The sequence below is a fragment of the Peromyscus leucopus genome, chromosome 16_21 (genome assembly GCF_004664715.2).
Source record: "Peromyscus leucopus breed LL Stock chromosome 16_21, UCI_PerLeu_2.1, whole genome shotgun sequence".
Taxonomy (NCBI): Eukaryota; Metazoa; Chordata; class Mammalia; order Rodentia; family Cricetidae; genus Peromyscus; species Peromyscus leucopus.
Window position 1 is genome coordinate 57,806,588 of NC_051084.1, and position 20,107 is coordinate 57,826,694.

At 40.2% G+C, this 20,107-nt stretch overlaps 1 protein-coding gene across 1 annotated transcript in view; it reads right to left on the reverse strand.

The window, feature by feature from the left end:
• Lmbrd1 (LMBR1 domain containing 1) overlaps positions 1-20,107 on the reverse strand; it is an 88,450-nt gene that overhangs the window by 35,913 nt on the left and 32,430 nt on the right. Inside the window, exons 5-7 of the mRNA XM_028867987.2 lie at positions 19,790-19,857; positions 12,827-12,915; positions 5,735-5,808 (exon numbers count right to left, since the gene is read on the reverse strand). Of these exons, the coding sequence (XP_028723820.1) occupies positions 5,735-5,808; positions 12,827-12,915; positions 19,790-19,857 (231 nt within the window). The remainder of the gene's footprint in view (positions 1-5,734; positions 5,809-12,826; positions 12,916-19,789; positions 19,858-20,107) is intronic.

The window sequence follows — 20,107 nt, forward strand, 5'->3', positions numbered from 1 at the left end:
AAAATAGGGAAAGAAAGCCAGAGTGGTTCTCCTCATCCATCCATTTTTAACATAAAGATACATATTCTCCAAATCTCACTTAAGATTGCATTAAGAAGGAGTTTTATTACTTTTTAAACATGAACTAGAGTTCTTGTAGTAATCTTGAATTTCTATCATCTTATTAACCTGATCTATCCCGAATCATTCAGCACTGTCAAAACACTCTAGTGACCCACTTCCAATTCTACTGTGCTAACACATGCAGAGCCCTCCCTGGAATGACATTACTACCCTGCCTCGTTAGAAAATTTCAGTGCATTCCAAGTCAGCTTAATTACACCACGTCTGAGGAACTTGGCCTGATTTGCACATGTGCCTTGCTTATAATAAATAACAATGTGTAGTTAACATTATTGGTCTGCCAAACTTGGCTAATCAGATTTCTAAGCTAGAGCTAAGTAACAGGAGCAGAGACTATTTGACATGTTCTGATGAGCTCGCAATTCTTTCCCCTCCTGTCTTAATTCTAAAACATTTACCAAGCTGATAAAATAATTTGCCTATGAGGATCGTACTTGATTAAAAACCTTTAAGAAGAGACCGCTTAACGCAGTTATTTTCCTACACACACTGATGTACTTACTAGAAGAGCTGATGTGAACGACTCAGTAGTGTCGGGTAAAGTACTTTAGAAAATAAAAATACTCCTGCGGTGACCACCTGTTTTAAGAGGACCCCAGGGCACTCCACCTCTCTTTGAAGTCTCACTGAAGGGAGCAAATACAAGAGTAACCGCTGGCGTGGCTACCCAGCTTTGGCCTGCTTCTGAATTGCACGTTTAAGTTTCAATGATTATCAAAAATTTAACTAGAATGTTTAGATTTTAGTAAACTTGAAATAAACATTTTAAACTATTAAAGTTTCTAAATAATCTTTTGAATTTATCTTCATACTTCAGAGGGGAAATGTACAAAAGCATTTTTATTGCTTACTACTGCCCTCCAGTGGATTTCTAGGAAATTGACAAATCTAACAAGATTTGAGTTTAAAATGCCTCTAGGTTAGCCCTAATTGCCTCCAATTTTTGTTGTTTTGTTTTGCTTCCAAGAATAAATCAACAACTAAAGTGTTCAAAAACATTATATATAAAGTTTAAACATTTCTCCCATCTTATTTCACTGCTCAGCTTAGAATGGAAACGTTTATATGTTACTCCTTATTTAGAATGTTTCCAACTCAAAACTCCTGGATTTTTGCTAAGGTTCAACAACAACACACACGCATAGAATAAACAAACACTCTTCATGCACTGTAAACCCATAATTTAATGTCACAGTGTTGTTCCTCAGGCCTTCCTCATAAGGAAGGACACACGCGGGTCTCACATTTGCCGTCAGTCAAGTCTGACTCTGTCCTGACACTGACGGTCTTATACCTGCTGCTGGGACACAAGTCGTGACACAGCACTCCCTAGGACATCGCAAACCCAGTCCTCGTTAGGGGTGGTCACCTTCCCTGAGTTACCTGCATCGCTGATATACACTACTGAGTTTAGCTGCCACCTGCATGTCTATGATAGTCTCAGGGATGACACAGAAGGAGGCCACACAGACCGGAGGAGAAGAAAGCAGCACAGAGCAAACGAACATTCACTCACTAGAACAAACACAACGGCACAGCTTTCGGCAGAGCAACGGTGAGGTGTTCTGTGTTCTTAGAAGGGGAGAGCCTCAGTTAGAAGCTGTTCTGCATTCTCCTACTGAGGCACAGAGAGGTATATATTTTTCTCCTTTCGAATGGTGAGACAAAAAAGCAACAAAATAATACGAATTCACAGAATGGCACCTTAGCAGCTTCAGCGCAGATCCCAAACCTGAGAGTTGACTACTCCAAAACAGACATGTTATTAGTTCTCAACAGCATTAGGGAACTATTGTATTACACTTGCTACTACACATGCCACTAATAACCAATCTCTAGTAAATATACATAGAGTAGGATAATATATGCTTATTAGTTATGAGCACCTTAGAGGACATTCTTCAATCTCGCTGATGAGTATGCAGTTAGCAATCTTGTCTACACACACCACTGGCCATAATTTGTATGGAAATATCTTCATTCAACATTTCCCCACTTGGTGGCACCAAGAAAATTTACAATATCTACATAGATATTTATCCCCAGAGGTTTCATTTGTTAAATCTGAGTGGCATCAGATCTCTTTTCAACTTAAGCTTAAAATAAGTAGATTAAAAATAGTACGTCATTCTCCTAAAACTAAGTGATTACATAGTTAATCCTCAAGATACAGTCCAATGTCAGAAGCTAAGTAAAATTTAAATAATCAAGTCTCTAAACTATATTAAATATATAATATATATGAAATTCATATTTATATGAAATCCACACTTGGTTGGTATAAAATGACTGTAAATTCAATATTAACAATTAGCTATAAATTCTGAACAGACATAATTTTCCATTTAGTTGACTTTATATTCAGGGTCAAAGTACTCTACATCTTAATTTCCCACTTTGATACTTGAGTTAAAATTAAATCCCTTCCACCTTTATGAATATCTACCATGCCTTCTTTCACACTATACGTCACAAAAGACCAATCAGGTCTTTCCATAACGAGGTGGGAGAACTCTGTAGCTCAACTGTAAAAATACAATAACTAGTACATTAATTACATATTTACACTAGAGACACCCATCTACAAATAGTTGGTTTTTTTTAAAATTAATTTTAAAAGGAATTGGTGTTGCTTTCTGATTAGATGTTAATATAGTTAAGATTACTGGTCCATGTCTACCAGGGCAGCACGTGATCAGCCAGCAGCTGTCAAGTAACACCCATACAAACTAACCCAGCTACACACGCTCTCCCTCCTTCCACTGTCAATATCCGAAATAAAATGAGCCAAGCCCTGGGTTAGGTGTGAAATATTCTCTCACTGTGCTTCAAGCATAGTTTCTGTGCTATTTAAATGATATTTATTCCCTTTCCACATCCTCCCAATTCCAGCTAACCATCAATTATGAATACATCTCTGACTTGCACATCTTTGAATAATTCATTTCCTCACTCTTCATGATATAATTGCTTTGTGCATGTTTTTACTGTCACACAGGGAAGAAAGAAGTAGAAATTGCAGTTTGGTTTATATAAAACTAAATATTTAGCAAAGTTAACAACATTTCCCAGGTGGTCAGCATATTCTAAGACTTACTGTGTTGTTTAGTTAAACCATCACATCGAATTTCTGAAATATTACTCCACCTCAATCATGAAGAAACTGAGATGATAAAATAGGTTAGAAGATTCTTGAACGTGAGATCCACAGTAAGAACCTCCATTTTACTGTACGTTCAGCTTACAGAAAAGCTGTAACTCCGAGGTAGTCTGAACCCCATGCTACTCCCAGAATCCTCTTCCTTGGCCTTGGGACTCAGCAGTCCTTCCTTCCTATTCAGGGACACCTCTGTGCCTTTGGTTCCAATCCTAGGATAAGTTCCTCCATTTATTTTATCACTACCTTTAAGGTCACTTTTCCGTATTTGAGAAAAAGTGTTTTGAGAATATCTCAATTCAACATGATCATTCTGTTTAAATGATTAAATGAAAAATTTCAAAGTTTCAATTTGAACAACACAAAACATTAAACATATTTCTCTCTGGGCTGTAGAGATAGCTCAGTAGTAAAGAGCACTGGCTGCTCTTGCAGAGGACCCAGGTCCAAATCCCAGCACCTACATGGCAGCTCATAATTATGTACAACTCCAGTTCCAGATCTGGTTCCTTCTTCTGGCATCTGCAGGCACCGGCAAACAAGTGGTGCACATACATGCAGGCAAAACACCCATGCACAAAATAAAGTTAGTTAATTAACTAAAAACATATTTCTCTACATCGTAACACTGTTGCTGCAGGCGGCTGGCTGTCTTTCAAATGGCCTTAGTGACTTCACTCATTTTCCTCCTCTCTCACAAAATGGAAGTCAGGTACCACCTGACCCCTCCCTCCCACGCACGCCCCAGGAGTCTCATTTTAAGGACATCTGTGGAGCAAACAGCCTTGGCAGATACAGGCAGCGTGTTCCTTTGGAGCAAGGGGCAGCCATGTTTACTGTCCACATAAATGGTTCAGCTTCCCTGAACCAGAACTCCTTTTCCGCAATGCACCTCACCTCACGCTTCCTTTAATTCTACTCGCACTTGCTGGCGGAAACCGAAACCCAGGAAACCTGAACAAGACAACATCAAGTCACGGACTGCTGCTGATGGATTACCAAAGTCTTTTGTCTCGGACTCAGACATCTTGCATCTCTTCAGAATCCACAAAACTGTAACAGACTCTGAGCAAGGTGTTTCATAGTTCTGGGCAATGGCATTACATGTTTTCTCTTTCATCCATGCTTTTATACATGACTCATCTTTCACCCACTGCTTATCTCCTTTCCTTGTCATTACCAAAGCACTTCTATCAACAATACCTCTTGAACTTCACAAACACCTGTGAAACCTTTTCTATTCCCATCTAATCTAGATGACACAGACTCAAGAAACTTAAGACACAAACTCATAATCAGTATGACAGACCAGCCACAACAGTGACTAGAGCCCCAGGTCTAACTGCTGATCGATTTACAATATGCGACTCCTTTATAAAAGACAATAACTACCATGCTGTAAACATACTCTGTGAAGCAAACAGATAACTACCTACTACTAGCAGATGGCAAATTCCTTATCTATATAATACATTAAAACATAGAAAATTGAAAAGAAGTAATAAAACTAAGTACTTACATAAGCACCTCAAGATATTAAAATGTATGTTTGTTAGGCTACTTTTTAAAATATCTTAATACATTTATTTATTTGTGTTTGTGTATTTGGACATGTTAGTGGATAATTAGTGAGAGTTGGTTCTCTCCATCATACATGTTCCAGAAATCAAACTCAGAATGTTAGTCTTGGTGGCGGATACCTTTACCCTAAGCAATCTTGCCAGCCCAAGGTCTTTTAATTATGTAAAACATGAATGATCATGTAGCATAACTTAATTCTGCTACTAGAGCAACAGCCCATTTCTTCTATGCCTAAAGAAAAACATCCAAAAATGTTTCCAAAAGAACAGTATTTCCCATCTTTACAAGAATGAAGAACGCTCTATGCATAACTGCATTAATCTCAAAAGCTTACCGGTAAGTTAAATGTTGCTTATACAGCTCAGTGGGGAAGGGGTAAGAAAGAGCATTGACTATGGCCCTTTTCTTTTTAATTTGACCAAACCAAAGAGCAGTCTGTATATGTAGCAGTCATTTACCATGCCTTGCTATTTCCGGAAAAACTTGAACAAAATCAGAAAGTTAGAAAATCCAGCACCAGGCTATATAGATTAGAGGAGTGTCAGCGTCTGATTGTGAAAGTAGACACCCAGACAAAACCAGTCTGTGAGCTAGTAACATACGGGCCTGTGGTTCAGGGATCCAGCACGTACCAACTCTAACTCCACTGCTGTGCAGCATAGAACTAGTTGCAATTACAGGTTATAAGATTCCTTTCTCAGGATTAATTTTGCAAACAGATGACTGTGACCACTGAAAACTGATCATCCTCTCAAGTATGGAAATCGAGAGCACCGAGAAGTTGAAGAGGACAGGATGGGAAGAGATGACTGAAGTACAAAAGGGCTGCACAGGTGGTGCTGTAAGGAGTTCAGACAGTCCCATTGCACTTACTGTGTACGTGATGGCTGCCAACATTCCAATCAAGGTCAGGGAGCTAATGGAAAACGACAGCGCAGCTAAGCCATCTGTGGAAGAGGAACAACCACTGTTAACGGACATTTTTACTACTGCAATGTTTATATTCATTATAGCAATATAAAACATAGAAGTCAGGCTCCTTTAGGCATTAGGAAGGAGTAGAACATATCTATATCTATATCTACATATATGTATCTATGTTTCTATGTATCTATCTATGTATCTATCTATGTATCTATCTATGTATCTATGTATCTATGTATCTATCTATCTATCTATCTATCTATCTATCTATCTATCTATCTATCTATATTACTATGTCCTTCAAGTGCTAATCCATTTCAAAAGAGGAAAGCCGGGTGGTGGCGGCGGCGGCGGCGGCGGCGGCGGCAGCGCCGCCAAACGCCTTTAATCCCAGCACTCAGGAGGCAGAGCCAGGCAGATCTCTGTGAGTTCGAGGCCAGCCTGGCCTACAGAGCGAGACCCAGGTCAGGCAACAAAGAGAGAGAGGAATTTCTAAAGAGTTCTTTATAAATTGATCTTCACATAACCCTTTAGATCAGCTAAGATTGCCTTTCCTTCACCTTTTAAAATTAGGAATAAAAATCAGTTTAATTGTTGGACTTAAAAAGAAATCAGATACATAAAAAGATAACAAAAACATTGCCTGTTTCTTTTCGTTTGTGCCCACATGTGTGTGCTGGGGTGCGTGGAGTATATGTGCATGTGTGAACATGTGTGTGTGAAGGTGGAGTTGTAATATCAGCATTATGTGTCTTCCTCTGCTGCTCTCCTTTGGTCTTTCATCGAATCTCAAGCTCACTGATTCATCTAGACCTACTAGCCAGCAAGCTTGGGGGCTCCTCTACCTGTCTCCAGCTATTTGTGGTGAGGTTACAGACCTCTCATGCTGGTGGTAGGGTCCATGCTCAGGTCCTCATGGTGCACAGTAAGCACTTTGCCCATCGGGGTATCATCTCCCCAGCCCATGCCCGGATTTCATCGGAAAACTACATAGGAGCACCCTGCCCTTCTCTTTTTTCCTGCCTTCCCTTAGTCTTGATAATATGGGTTAATTTTTCCTTAATTTGAAAATATTGTTTTATGTGTAGTCTAAAATCTTTAGAGTTTATTTCACCTTTTTCAAGATTTTTTAATTTTATTTAAATTTACTGTTTGAGAGTTTCATATGAGTACTGTACTTAAGTCATTTCCATCTGTCCCTCCAATTCTGGGCATGGCTCCAGCCTCAAAGCCCGCCCAAGTTCTGGTCCCTTCTATCCTTACACATATATGGGCTACTAAGTTCATTTAGTGTGGCCCTTATGTACATGGATTTAGGGTGACCTCTTGGAACTGGATTACCTAGTAGGGGGCTCATTCCTGGAGAATGATTCTTCTTCTCTCAGCAGCCACTCATTACCTAGCTCTTCCTCTAGGGGTGGGCCTTGTGAAAGTCCCCAAATGTCACATCAACAGGTGTCGTCACTGTGTAGGTTTTGTTTTGGCGACCATATTGTTGAGAGTTCATGTATGCGGCATCCCTATCATGTCTACAGCAAGTTGTCTGGTCCTCGGGCTCTTACAAACTTTCCATCTTTCTTCAGTGATGTTTCTGAGCCTTAGGTGTAGGGGTGGCCCTCTAACTGGGGAGGGTGAAGGAGAGTAACACAGAGGGAGAGGAAGGAAGGACAGAGAAATAACACAAAGCATATTTCACTTTTTAACTTGAGAGGATCAACTTGCCCACTATGCAGGAAAAGCAAAGCAAACTCGAGCCAAAACTATATTGAAATTTGACATGAAAATTGGGAACAGTATCTGTACTATCTGGAGGTGGTGGTGCGCACCTATATCCTCAGTACTGGGGAGAAGCATGGAATGGAGAGCTGGAGGCCATTCTGGGTTACATGGGGAGGTGAGAGCATGTGCTGATTGGTTCTTTTGTCAGCTTCACTCAAGCTAGAGCTATCTGGGAAGAAAGAACCTCAACTGAGAAAATGCCTCTACCAGCCTGCCCTGTAGGCAAGTCTGTAGGGCATTTTGCATTTTCTTCATTAAGGATTGACGTTAGAGGGCCCTGGCTACCATGACTGATGGCATCCCTGGGCAGGTGATCCTGAGTGAAGCAGATTGAGCAAGCCATGGTGAACAAGCCAGTAAGTAGCGATCCTCCATGGTTTCTGTTCTATTTCCTGCCTTGAGTTCCTGCCTTGACTTCCCTGGATGATGGCCTACAAGCTGGAAAATGAAATCAACCCTTTCCACCATAGTTGCTTTTGGCCATGGTTTTTATCATAGCAATAAAAATCAAACTAGAACAGAGTCTATATCAAAAAAATCAGCAAGTGACAATAATCAAATATTCCAAACAACAACAGCAACAAAAACCCTACCAACCAAATGAAATTAGGAATGCTATGTTAACAAGTTAGGAAGGTCAGCAGAACAAAACTGTATCAGGTCACATAGAGAAGTACTATGAAAACATAGCTATTATTAACTGAGAAAAATAACTTTTCCACATTATTAATATGGGTTCTATTTAGTTTAGATTTATCTGGCTTAAAAGCAGGTCTTGTGAAACCAACTACAATGTTTTTATTAATATGATTTTAAACAGTAACATGTTTATGAAGGTTAATGAACTAAAATGATGTATCTTTTAACTCATCTTAGTTTTATTTAACACATAAAAAGAACATTTAACAAATTCATGAGTCAGGGCAAATCCTTACGCTTTAGTTTTTTAAACTGCATTTCAGGGTCGGAGCTAAGAGCATGCTGGCATCCAGAGGGCCTAGTTTGGTTCCCACCACCTACATCAAGTGGTTTACAACTGCCTGAAACTCCAGCTCCAGGAACTGACTTCTTCCCTGGCTACCCCAGGTACCTACTCACACATGGTACTGGCACAGATATGGCGACACACATAAGTTCTCTCTCTCTCTCTCTCTCTCTCTCTCTCTCTCTCTCTCTCTCTCTTCTCTCTCTTTTTTACTTTCTTTTTTTTTTCTCTCTCTCTCTCTCTCTCTCTCTCTCTCACACACACACACACACACACACAACACACACACAAGCAAATAAATCTTTTAAAAACTTTATTTTATCAAATCAAAGATATATGTCAACTTTTTTTGACTGTCACAGAAGAAACAACAGAAAATGCTTACAATACCAAGGTAGGTCTGGCACCCAGCTCACAGCTATTTTAAGGAGCCATTACTTCTAAGATGCACACTAAAATCTGAGATCAAAACATGTCAACAACAGTCTGAGGTTATGGCTTAGGGGGTAAAGTATCCAGTGTGTAAACATAAGGACCTGAACTTGGATGCTGTGGATGACTGATTGATAAATAAAGCTGATTGGACAGTAGCCAGGCAGGAAGTATAGGCGGGACAAGGAGAGAGGAGAATTCTGGGAAGTGGAAGGCTGAGGCAGAGAGATGCTGCTGAGAAGCAGATGTTAAGATACCGGTAAGCCACGAGCTATGTGGCAACTTATAGATTAATAGAAATAGGTTAATTTAAGATATAAGAACAGCTAGCTAGAAGCCTGCCACAGCCATACAGTTTGTAAGCAATATAAGTCTCTGTGTGTTTACTTGGTTGGGTCTGAGTGGCTGCGGGACTGGCAGGTGAGAGAGATTTGTCCTGACCGTGGGCCAGGCAGGACTGGAGAAAACTCCAGCTACACTTGGATCTCCTGCACTCATGTAAAAGGTGAATGTGGTCGTATGCCACCCTAAGCCCTAGCTAGGCAGCGGAGACCGGCAGATCACAGGGGCTTGATGGCCAGGCAGTCTAGCTGAACTAGTGTGTTCCAGGTTTGTATCTCAAACAATGAGGAGAACAAGTTAGGGAAACATCTGCTGTCAACCGCTGGCCTCCACATGCACACACATGAGCAAGTGCCCCAGTCCCCACACAGGTGCATTTACCACACACACAAACAACATGAAAAAACACAACCTAGAATTGATAAAATGAAGTATTCCACTAACATATTTAGACTAGCAAAAAATTAGTATTACTAAATAATCAAAATGCTTGACCCAAAGAATTCAGTTAATTGTTAAGAATTATTCCTATATATTTAAGCCAGAAAGATGGCCCAGGATGTTAAAGAACTTGGCACACAAACCTGATGACCTGAGTTCAATCCCCAGGGCCCTCATAAAAGTAAAAGGTAAAATTCTGTAAAGTTGTCCTCTGACCTCCACACTTGTGCCATGGTATCCGTACACACCCCCACACATCATACACACCCCCCCACACACACAATTATTTTAAAAAGAAAAAGAATCATTCAATTTTGGGTAAAGGATAACTAAGCTTGTTGAAGATGCTGAAGATATTTCCTTGATAAAATAGTATCAATTACCTGGGCATGGACATAAACAGATTCTATTAACTGAGGAGTTACGGTATATTTATGCAATCTATTACTTTGCTACAAAAAAAGAACCAATTACTTACACAAACTAATTTTAAAACACTGTTTGGTGAAAGAAGCCAGATATCTATGAAAATCACAATATATTGATAATACTTTTAAGCAGGTAAAGTAATATATAGTTTATATAACATGGGAGGTGATAGTAACTGAATAGTACACTAAGCAAATTTTTAGTGTTGACTTGTTTTACACCTTGACTGAACTCAGATATGCACATACACATTTACATAATATGAATATGCATGTGCATAACATGTTTGTTTCAGAACACACTAAGTACATATTTTGAAACAGTTAAATGTACTTATGTCTAACACATATAGGCAGTGGGATGGGGGAAAATGAGACTAGAAATGAGGAACTCTTGAGTAGAAACTGAAGAAAGGCTCAGCAGTTAAGAGCATTTTTATTCCTCCTGAGGATCCGGGTTCGATCCCCAGCACCCACACAGCAGCTCATAAGCATATGTAACGCCAATTCCAGGGGGAAAGATTTGCTCTCTGGCCTCCATGCTACCAGACATGTATGTGGTGCACAGACACACAGACATGCAAAATATCCCCCCCACACACCCACACACAAAAATACAGCTGGAGAACTCAACTAGACTTCAAAAGATACTATATCTAGATTATGTAAAATGTGTCATTTTAGACTTAATACAAAATAAAACCGGGACTAAAGAGAGACAGCATTTCAAGAGAATGAAAAAATCAATAATGCTGTCATCTAAGCACTAATGCTGGGGGCAGAAAAGGAATCCAAAACTGCAAAGGAGTGAGCAGTAAGAAAAGCAGGGGATCAGGGTCAAACAGCTAGCAGCAGTGGGTCACCACCCCCCCCGGTCAAGCCACAGCCCTGCAGTCACTGCAGGGGGCAGTGCAGTCACGTAGGTCAAGGCCACAGCCCTGCAGTCACTGCAACAGTGGGTCAAGGCCACAGCCCTGCAGTCACTGCAACAGTGGGGTCAAGGCCACAGCCCTGCAGTCACTGCATCAGCGGGGTCAAGGACACAGCCCTGCAGTCACTGCAGCAGTGGGGTCAAGGCCACAGCCCTGCAGTGACTGCAGCAGTGAGGTCAAGGACACAGCCCTGCAGTTACTGCAGCAGTGAGGTCAAGGACACAGCCCTGCAGTGACTGCAGCAGTGAGGTCAAGGACACAGCCCTGCAGTAACTGCAGCAGTGAGGTCAAGGACACAGCCCTGCAGTGACTGCAGCAGTGAGGTCAAGGACACAGCCCTGCAGTAGCTGCAGCAGTGGGGTCAAGGCCACAGCCCTGCAGTCACTGCAGCAGTGAGGTCAAGGACACAGACCTGCAGTTACTGCAGCAGTGAGGTCAAGGACACAGCCCTGCAGTCACTGCAGCAGTGGGTCAAGGCCACAGCCCTGTAGTCACTGCAGCAGTGGGTCAAGGCCACAGCCCTGTAGTCACTGCAGCAGTGAGGTCAAGGACACAGACCTGCAGTCACTGCAGATGTCCCCGCCCTGCAGTCCTGACTCTTGCTGCTGCCAGGGGACACTAAGGACTATGGTCCTTTCAAGAGAAAGAGGAGAAAATTAAGAGCTGCATGGCAGATTCCACGGCACAACATAATCATTAGTTAATGCGCCCTCTGGGAAAAAACAAGGAGGCTGATCAAAGGATGTACAGGGCTGTGAGAGAGCAAATACAAAGTAAGAACACTGTGGTACAGTGTGTATCAAAGTTAGGGATCTACATGTGTTTGGAATTCGGGGCTATGTTCAAACACACATAAAGTTTTGAGTAATATTTTAACTCTTTTACCTGACTTATTTTTTAAAAACTAAGGAACTTTGTAAATGCAACCAGCTGAACTTGCCTATTTCTTCCCTTTAAGAATCCTAGCTCATAGGCGGGCGAGATGTCTCAGCAGTTCCTAGCTCTTACAGCTCTTGCTGAGGACTGGCGTTCAGTTCCCAGCACCCACACAGGGGTGGGGGTATGGGCACACAACCACCTGTAACAGCAGATCTGGGGGATCCAACACCTCTGCCCTTCCCCACATCCATGTGCATATACCCATGCCCTCTCCTCATATGTATACAACTAAAACAATTTTAAAGAAATCTTTAATTATTAACCTAAGCAGTATGACCTAGGCTTTGTTTTGTTAGAATTTCAAGAAAAGCAATCCTGACATGTTTTGGTGACATTAAATCTACAGTAAAACATTATTTAAGTCACATGAAACACAAAATTTACATTCTCACTGAAATATTACTCCATCTTTAGTAGCATCAAAGAATATTCTATCAAAAATTTAAAATAAAAATCAATATGCCCAGCACATTTCTTTAACATACTATTTTATGTTATATAAAAGAATTAAAGATCACATTAAAATAATGATCCCATTGAAATACTTTGTACATTAAGTTTCTTTATAACATGGCAGCTTCATGCAGAAGTGAGGAAGCTACCTATACACTAGCTGGAAGGCAGCCTGAATGACGTAAACCTCCTCATTGAAGGAAAGGATGGCGGAGTTAGGTTCTTAGGAAAAGAAAAACTTGCTAATTTTCATAAGTTCCCAAACAACACAAAATAAGAGTTGCTTGAAAAAAATGTTTTCAATACTTACGACTACTTCCAAGTTCTTCAAACAGGAACTTCACCTTTTCCCACTCTGTAGAATTTTTGTTGCTAGGAAGATTCAGTGGCACAAAAGCACTACAAAGGTGAAAATAAATAAGTTAAAGAAAATGGTCTGAAACTCAAATTTCAAGAAGTTTTTAAAAGAAAAATTAACTCTTCTTCCAAATATTAAATCTGTACCAGACACAGAGAGGTATGAGGGGTTTCTCATCTACATACTAACTGTATCCCATATTCGTTCTGACCTATGATATAAGAAAATTCTATGTTGAGTTAGCAGAAAATAAATATATACAATTGTGGCTAATATATTGTGCACCCCAGTAAACTTAACTGGTGGTCAGAGAACAGAACAGCCATAATATTAAACATAGGGGTTAGGCAGTGGTAGCACATGCCTTTAATCCTAACATTCCAGAGGCAGGGATCTGTTTGGATCTCTGTGAGTTCAAAGCCATACTGGAAACAGCCAGGTATGATGACTCATACCTTTAATCTCAGGAAGCAGAAAGGTATATAAGGTGTGAGGACCAGGAACTAGAGCTGGTTAAGCTTTTAGGCTTTTGAGCAGCAGTTCAGCTGAGATCCATTTTGGTTGAAGACTCAGAGACTTCCAGTCTGAGGAAACAGGATCAGCTGAGGAATTGGCAAGGTGAGGTGCCTGTGGCCTGTTCTGTTTCTCTGATCATTCAGTGTTCACCCCAATACCTGGCTCTGGGTTTGTTTTTATTAATAAGACCTTTTAAGATTCGTGTAACATACAATTATTTCAATATATTTATATGTCAAACTGAAATAAAATGCATCATAATAAATAGTAAATATCATACAGTGAAACTTGAGGTGGCTTTTTGTTTTTCTTCTTTTCAATATCTATTAAGATCCTACTCAATACAAATAATATACACGTTTCTCTTTTACTTCATAATCTACAAGTGAGAGGAGCCCTGAAACAGAATCACAGCTACAAGAGCTTACACTAAGAAAAAATGGAAAACAGAATAGTCAATTTATTTTCTAGGCCAGAACAATAAACCAGGACATCAAGACATTAAGGTAAAAAGCAGATGTTCCTGAGAAATCACTCTAAAGAGTAAAAATAACGTTCATACTTTCTTTTTAAACTAATTTAATTATAAGAAAAGTAGTAGGATGCATCCAAATTTTTTTACAGAAGAAATAATGAATATGTTGAATTGAATATATATAAGTGAATATGTTATGTTAAGGTATCTTAACATATTGAAAATTGTTTTGAAAATATTTTCCAAAAACAGCAATTATTTTGAAACCTTAGTTTTAAAAACCTTTACTCTAGCTCGTATAAAAAGATGAATGGGATGCATATGTCGGGTTATTTAATTCCGAAGAGGTCAGCTGCAGATGAGGTCAGTGGCACAGTGTCTGTCAAGGTCTGTCTAGCACACCAAGGCCCCGAGCGCAATCCCCACCTCGTGGAAGGCAACTCTAACGACTCACATTGCTTTGAGTCTTCTTTGATTCTTATCACGTTTACAAAGAAAAGTAGCGACTCAAAAGCACAAGTATAAATGTAAGAAGTTCATTTATTGTTCGGCAAGAAAACCAAACAGAAGCAGCCAAGTAGAATAAGCTTCTAAAATAACTTCTATACACTATGTGTCAATAGTGTTAGTCATTAATTTCACTACTGAGATTTAATTAACAGAAAAATAAGCAAGAAAGGGCTACTTATGTAATAACCTAATTAAACATAACTTTTTCTTGACAGCCCACGAAGTGTATTTTGAAAATTTTAGTTGGGAATAATCACTCTGTAAGCATAGAAAAAAATATTTTACAAAAAAATTTCATTTAACTACAATAAGGAAAAACATATATTACAAATACTTAAAAGTAGTACTCATTCTCAAAAATTTCATTTGATAATTAAAAGTACTGTGCATTGGCAGAATAAACAACCAGTCCCAGCTTCAAGGACCCTCATAGTCCAGCTTCTGAGTTTGGCTGTTCCACAATACAAAAGCAACAGAGTAGCCCCAGAGGAAGTGCCCAATGACTTGAAAATTTAAACTAAACTTTAAAAAAAGATATAAACTATAAGTCAGGGTGACTTGGAAAAGTTAATTATTTTGATGAAATCCATCAGAGACTTAGCACTCATTATTTCAGGCAGAAACTAGAGCAGAGACTCAAAGCCCTTCCCCAACCACATCACCGCTGGGATTTAATCATTAAGAAACAGAACCAAAATAAATGTATGTAAAGAGAAATATCAATAGGCAGAGTAAAAAATAATTCTATAACTAAGTCCTAAATCCTAAACAACAGTACTCAAATATTTAAGGACCAATACAGAAAAGATAATAATGATCAATGTGCACCGCTCTAAGTTGAACTCTTAAATGGTGTTAGGCCAAGGTAGGAAGACTGGAGAAAGCAGATACAACCATCCACTGCCTTCTGGAAATGACAGGAGCACTGTACTCATGAACGTACAGAAGCTGGAGTGGCTGCACACACCCTGCACATGATAAAGCCAGCCAGAATTCCAACACGGCACAGGAAAGGAGTCATGAGCACACACATGGAACTGGGGCTCTATGGACAGCTGATGGCTTCTGGGTGAGGGCGAATCTGTGTGCCTTCAAGCTGAGCTCCTGGTAGGCTGACCATGCTCCTGTGGATGGCTCCACAAGCAGAAGTATAGGAAAGGCACAAACTGGAGTCCATAAGTTATTACATTTTTTTAAAAGGGGGAAACAGGAAGTCGAAAGGGGGACGGCAGTGGGGGTAGATCTGGGAAGAGTTAAGGGGAAGATTGTGGGGTGAATTTGACCAAATATATTGAGTGAAACTCTCAAAAAATACTAACAATATTTATTTAAAGAGATAACTAAAATCAAATAATGATGTGATACATCAGTCTTGAGGAGGCAAAAACAGTTAAGAATATCAGGCATTTAGTAAAATGGTTTATGGCAATCAAGAGTTGTAGTTTAATGGAATGGACACAGCTAAATCAAATCAATACCTTCTTAATTTGTCTTTCTAAAAAACAGCGAATACAGAGCACCCCAGTTTCCACAGCCACCTTAGCAAACAGAATGGGAACATAGTAAGATTCTCTCTCTCATCATTGAAAATAATAAACCTAAAAAGCTGCTTAGGAAAAACAATTAGCTTAATTCAGTGTATCACTGGGAAGAGACAAAGAACAGACTAATTAATGACTTTGGGGATATGAAATTGAAAGGATGAATTTAGCACAAACACAAGATTTTCACCTCCTACCCTCAACCACCACATCACATCCTATCTCTCTTCTTAATGGTTCATCTGTTCTTCTGTTCTCTTGGGTCTATCAGACCCTCACCTCTCACCTGAATTACTAGTGGCTTACCTAGCTGATCTTGCTACCTTTTTTTGTTTGTTTGTTTGGTTTTGGTTTTTCGAGACAGGGTTTCTCTGTGTAGTTTTGTACCTTTTCCTGGAACTCACTCTACAGCCCAGGCTGGCCTCACAAAGATCCACCTGGCTCTGCCTCCCGAGTGCTGGGATTAAAGGCGTGCACCACCACCGCCCGGCAATCTTGCTACCTTTTAACACATCACTTAGCAAATACAACTCCCAAGAGCCCTGTCTAGGCATCCTTTATAGGGCCGTGACTTTTAATCAGAGTCATATATATTAACTTCCCTGGAATCACAATCACACATCTCTATGTGCTAATCACACATCTTCCCATTGCGTAGTAGGATGGAACTCACCATTTCTTAAACACTGCACACCAGACTCAGAGCCTATGTACCTGTCTATGTCACGTGCCCACCGCCTTTGTGATCATTTAAAACATCACATTGTAGTCTGTTGGTTGTTTGCTTGTTAGTTTGAGGGGGAAAGTGGTTTAAAGTCACATACTTTTTATGTCATTCTTCAGCTGAGTGGAGCCCCTGTCCCACGAGACTGTTGTCCTTGAAAGAAGTGGAGAGACCCAACAGTCCCCTCCACATAGCACAGAAAAAAAATGACAGTAATGGGCGGCCATCTGTGAGCCAGGCAGAACTCTTTCCAGAGGCCAAACCTGCCAACATCTTGATCACAGACTTCTTCAAGTACCGTGAAAATGAAATGTCTCCTGTTTAAGGCTTCTGGTCTGTGGCACTCTGTTATGGCAACACAAGCAAACTACAGCCGTCTACACGCCGTTCGAGTTTTCTCTTCACATAGCTAACTGACCCATCAATTCACATGTCAGCTCCACTGCTACTCATTCCTAGTCTTCTGATTATGCAAGGACGAGAAAACTGGCTCCTTAGCACCTACAGCTCGTGTACATCTCTCACTGGAGGCTTAAACACTAATTAATCTACTTACATGAATCCTGGATATGAACCTTGAGAACAGAGACCATCAGCTCCCATTTCTGGTCCTAAAATCTAGCATGAACACAAACCACAAGTACTACAAAAAAAAAAAAAAAAAAAAAAAAAAAAAAAAAAAAAAAAAAAAAAAAAAAAAAAAAAAACTAGACCACACTCTGGCCATACAAATTATCACAGATTTATCAGAAGAAAATGTTTCAAAGAAACTGGGGTGTTATTGTAGGAGCCAGAGGGGTTGAGGACACCAGGAGCACATGGCTGGCAGACATCAACTAACTAAGCAGGGCTCACAAGGGTTCACCAAGACTGAGCTGGCAATCACAGCCTGCATGGGTCTGAGCTAGGTCCTCTGCATACACACACACACACACACACACACACACACACACACACACACACACACACGACAGTTGTTAGCTTGGTGGTTTTGTGGGACTCCTATCAGTGGGAGTGGGGGTGTCTAGGACTTCTGTCTGCTCTTGGGACCCTTTTCCTCCTACTGAGTTGTCTCACCCAGCTTTGCTATGAGGGGTTGTGCTGAGTCTTATTGTATCTTGTTATGCTGTGTTCAGCAGTTATCCCTGGGAGGCCCCTAATCTTTTTGAAGGGAAACATGAGGGAGAGGAGGAGGGGGAGCTGATGTAGGGAAGAAGAGAGGTGGGGGTAGGGACTGAAAGGAGTGGAGGAGGAGAAACTGCAGTGGGGATATATTAAAAACTAAATTTAAAAAATTATCAAGAAATTCAATAAATCAGTTAACTGAAAGGTATGCCTCATTCAAATCAAATCTTTACATATGGTAACGAGAAGAGCACTGTCCCAGATATCATGATTCTTTTACTCTGGCTTCTGTAGAGATAAGTGATTTTACAGGCAGTTCTCGGTCATGTTCTAAATCAGAGATCTGCCACGTGGTAAGTGGTTGTATTTAAGAAAACGTTAAGTTTTACTGTCATTTTTTGTTTACGAGTCTATGATTACCCCAGAGCTACAAAAGGACCCACAAACCACACAAACTAAATGCACTGCAAACCTAAAGTATTTGCTTCATATCAGTCCCTTAAGCTTGCTGACCCCTGTTCTAAGTAACATATTTCTGTGTCATCAGGAAATTTGCATAAATACCTCTGAGTTTCTTTAGTAGCAAAGGGGGTTTGTAAAAGTATATTCTGTAGCTCAACAAATAACAAAACCCTAAACGTTTGGTCTTTCAGTGCACCCCTTTTATGGTCCAGCAAGACAGGCAAAAGAAACAGGAAAGTAACTGAATGGGAAGCATATACTCCATGGTCCTCGGGAGCCACAGAGGCCACTGGCAGATGTCATTCCCATCACAATTACATCTAATGAATGTTTACAGTTTTCTAAGTTATTTACTGAAATTGTAAACACCAAATTATGGGCAGGAAGGCTGGTTAGTGGTTAAGAGCACTTCCAGAGAATCTGGGTTCAATTTCCAGCACCCATTTGAAAGCTCACAATTGTCTGTAATTCCAGTTCCAGGGGGTGCAATGCCCTCTCTGACCTCTGCAGGCACCAGGTACCAGGCACACAGGTGATGCATAGATATTTATGCAGCCAAAACCCTATACATAGAATAAAATTTATTTTTTTAAAAAACCCACCAAATTAATTATAAACAAAAATTATTAAAAGCATATTGCCACCTAATGTATGTCCTCAAGGGGATGTGAGCACATGGGTTTTGAAGGATGAAAGGAAAAAGGAAATGATATAATTGTATTATTATATCAAAAGAGTTTTAATTAAAAAATTTTAAAAACCATGACATTGCAAATAAGGATCATTTTGTTCACCTTTTTGCTATAAAATAAATGTGAAAGGATCAGATCTATTTTAACAAAGGCAAAAATCTCCAATGAACAAGGACAGAAATCAGATGCATGAGTCAATGTGTAAAGCTTCACTGACGGAGCTCACTGACAAAGATCTGACAGGAGGGCAAATACAGGAGCTCTACAGACATGGACTTCCGTTTTGAACACGTGACTATCATGTTAGGAGCCCTGGAAGCCCACTCACATGAACTGCTGTCCCCTAAGAAGTCCCTACCACCATCAACTGATGAATTCACACTTACAGTCGCCCAGAACACTACGGCAATAGTGTCAATACTCGAACATCACCAAGAATTGGGCAAAATACAAATATAGGCTGGGCGGCAATGGCGCACGCCTTTAATCCCAGCACTCGCGAGGCAGAGGCAGTTCAAGGCCAGCCTGGTCTACAGAGCGAGATCCAGGCAGGACAGGCACCAAAACTACACAGAGAAACCCTGTCTTGAAAAACCAAACCAACCAAACAAACAAAAGACAAAAAAAAAAAAAATGTATTTTTGTAAAACCAGTAATAACAGAGGGCACACCCAGAGATTTGCAAAATGGCTAGCAGCAATTACCAGTGTTCACTCTGTCTCCATACAATGAGGCACAAAAGACCATTTGTTTGGTTTTTTTTTTTCACATTTTGTTTTGTTTTCCTTGTCTAAATTTTTCTGAATGAACCTTCAGTTATTATTACTCAAATATTTTTTTCCATTGGCACAATGAAAAATCAAGACTTACCCAACGAGAAGAAGAAGTGCGCAAATCACAACGAATCCCAAAGTGTACTTGAGCGCCGTTTTAATTTGCTAGAGGCCAAGGGGGAAACATATCAGTTAGCAAGCCTTTACATAAAAAGGTACTGTGACAGCATAATAACGCTCTCTTTGATATCAAATACACATTTCAAGTCAAGAGTGCAAGGTTTCAATTGTTGGACAGAAAAGCCTTCAAATTTAAAGAAAATGGCCCGTCGGTGGTGGCGTACACCTTTAGTCCCAGCACTTGGGAGGAAGTCGGGGATCTCTGTGAGTTCAAGGCCAGCCTGGTCTACAGAGG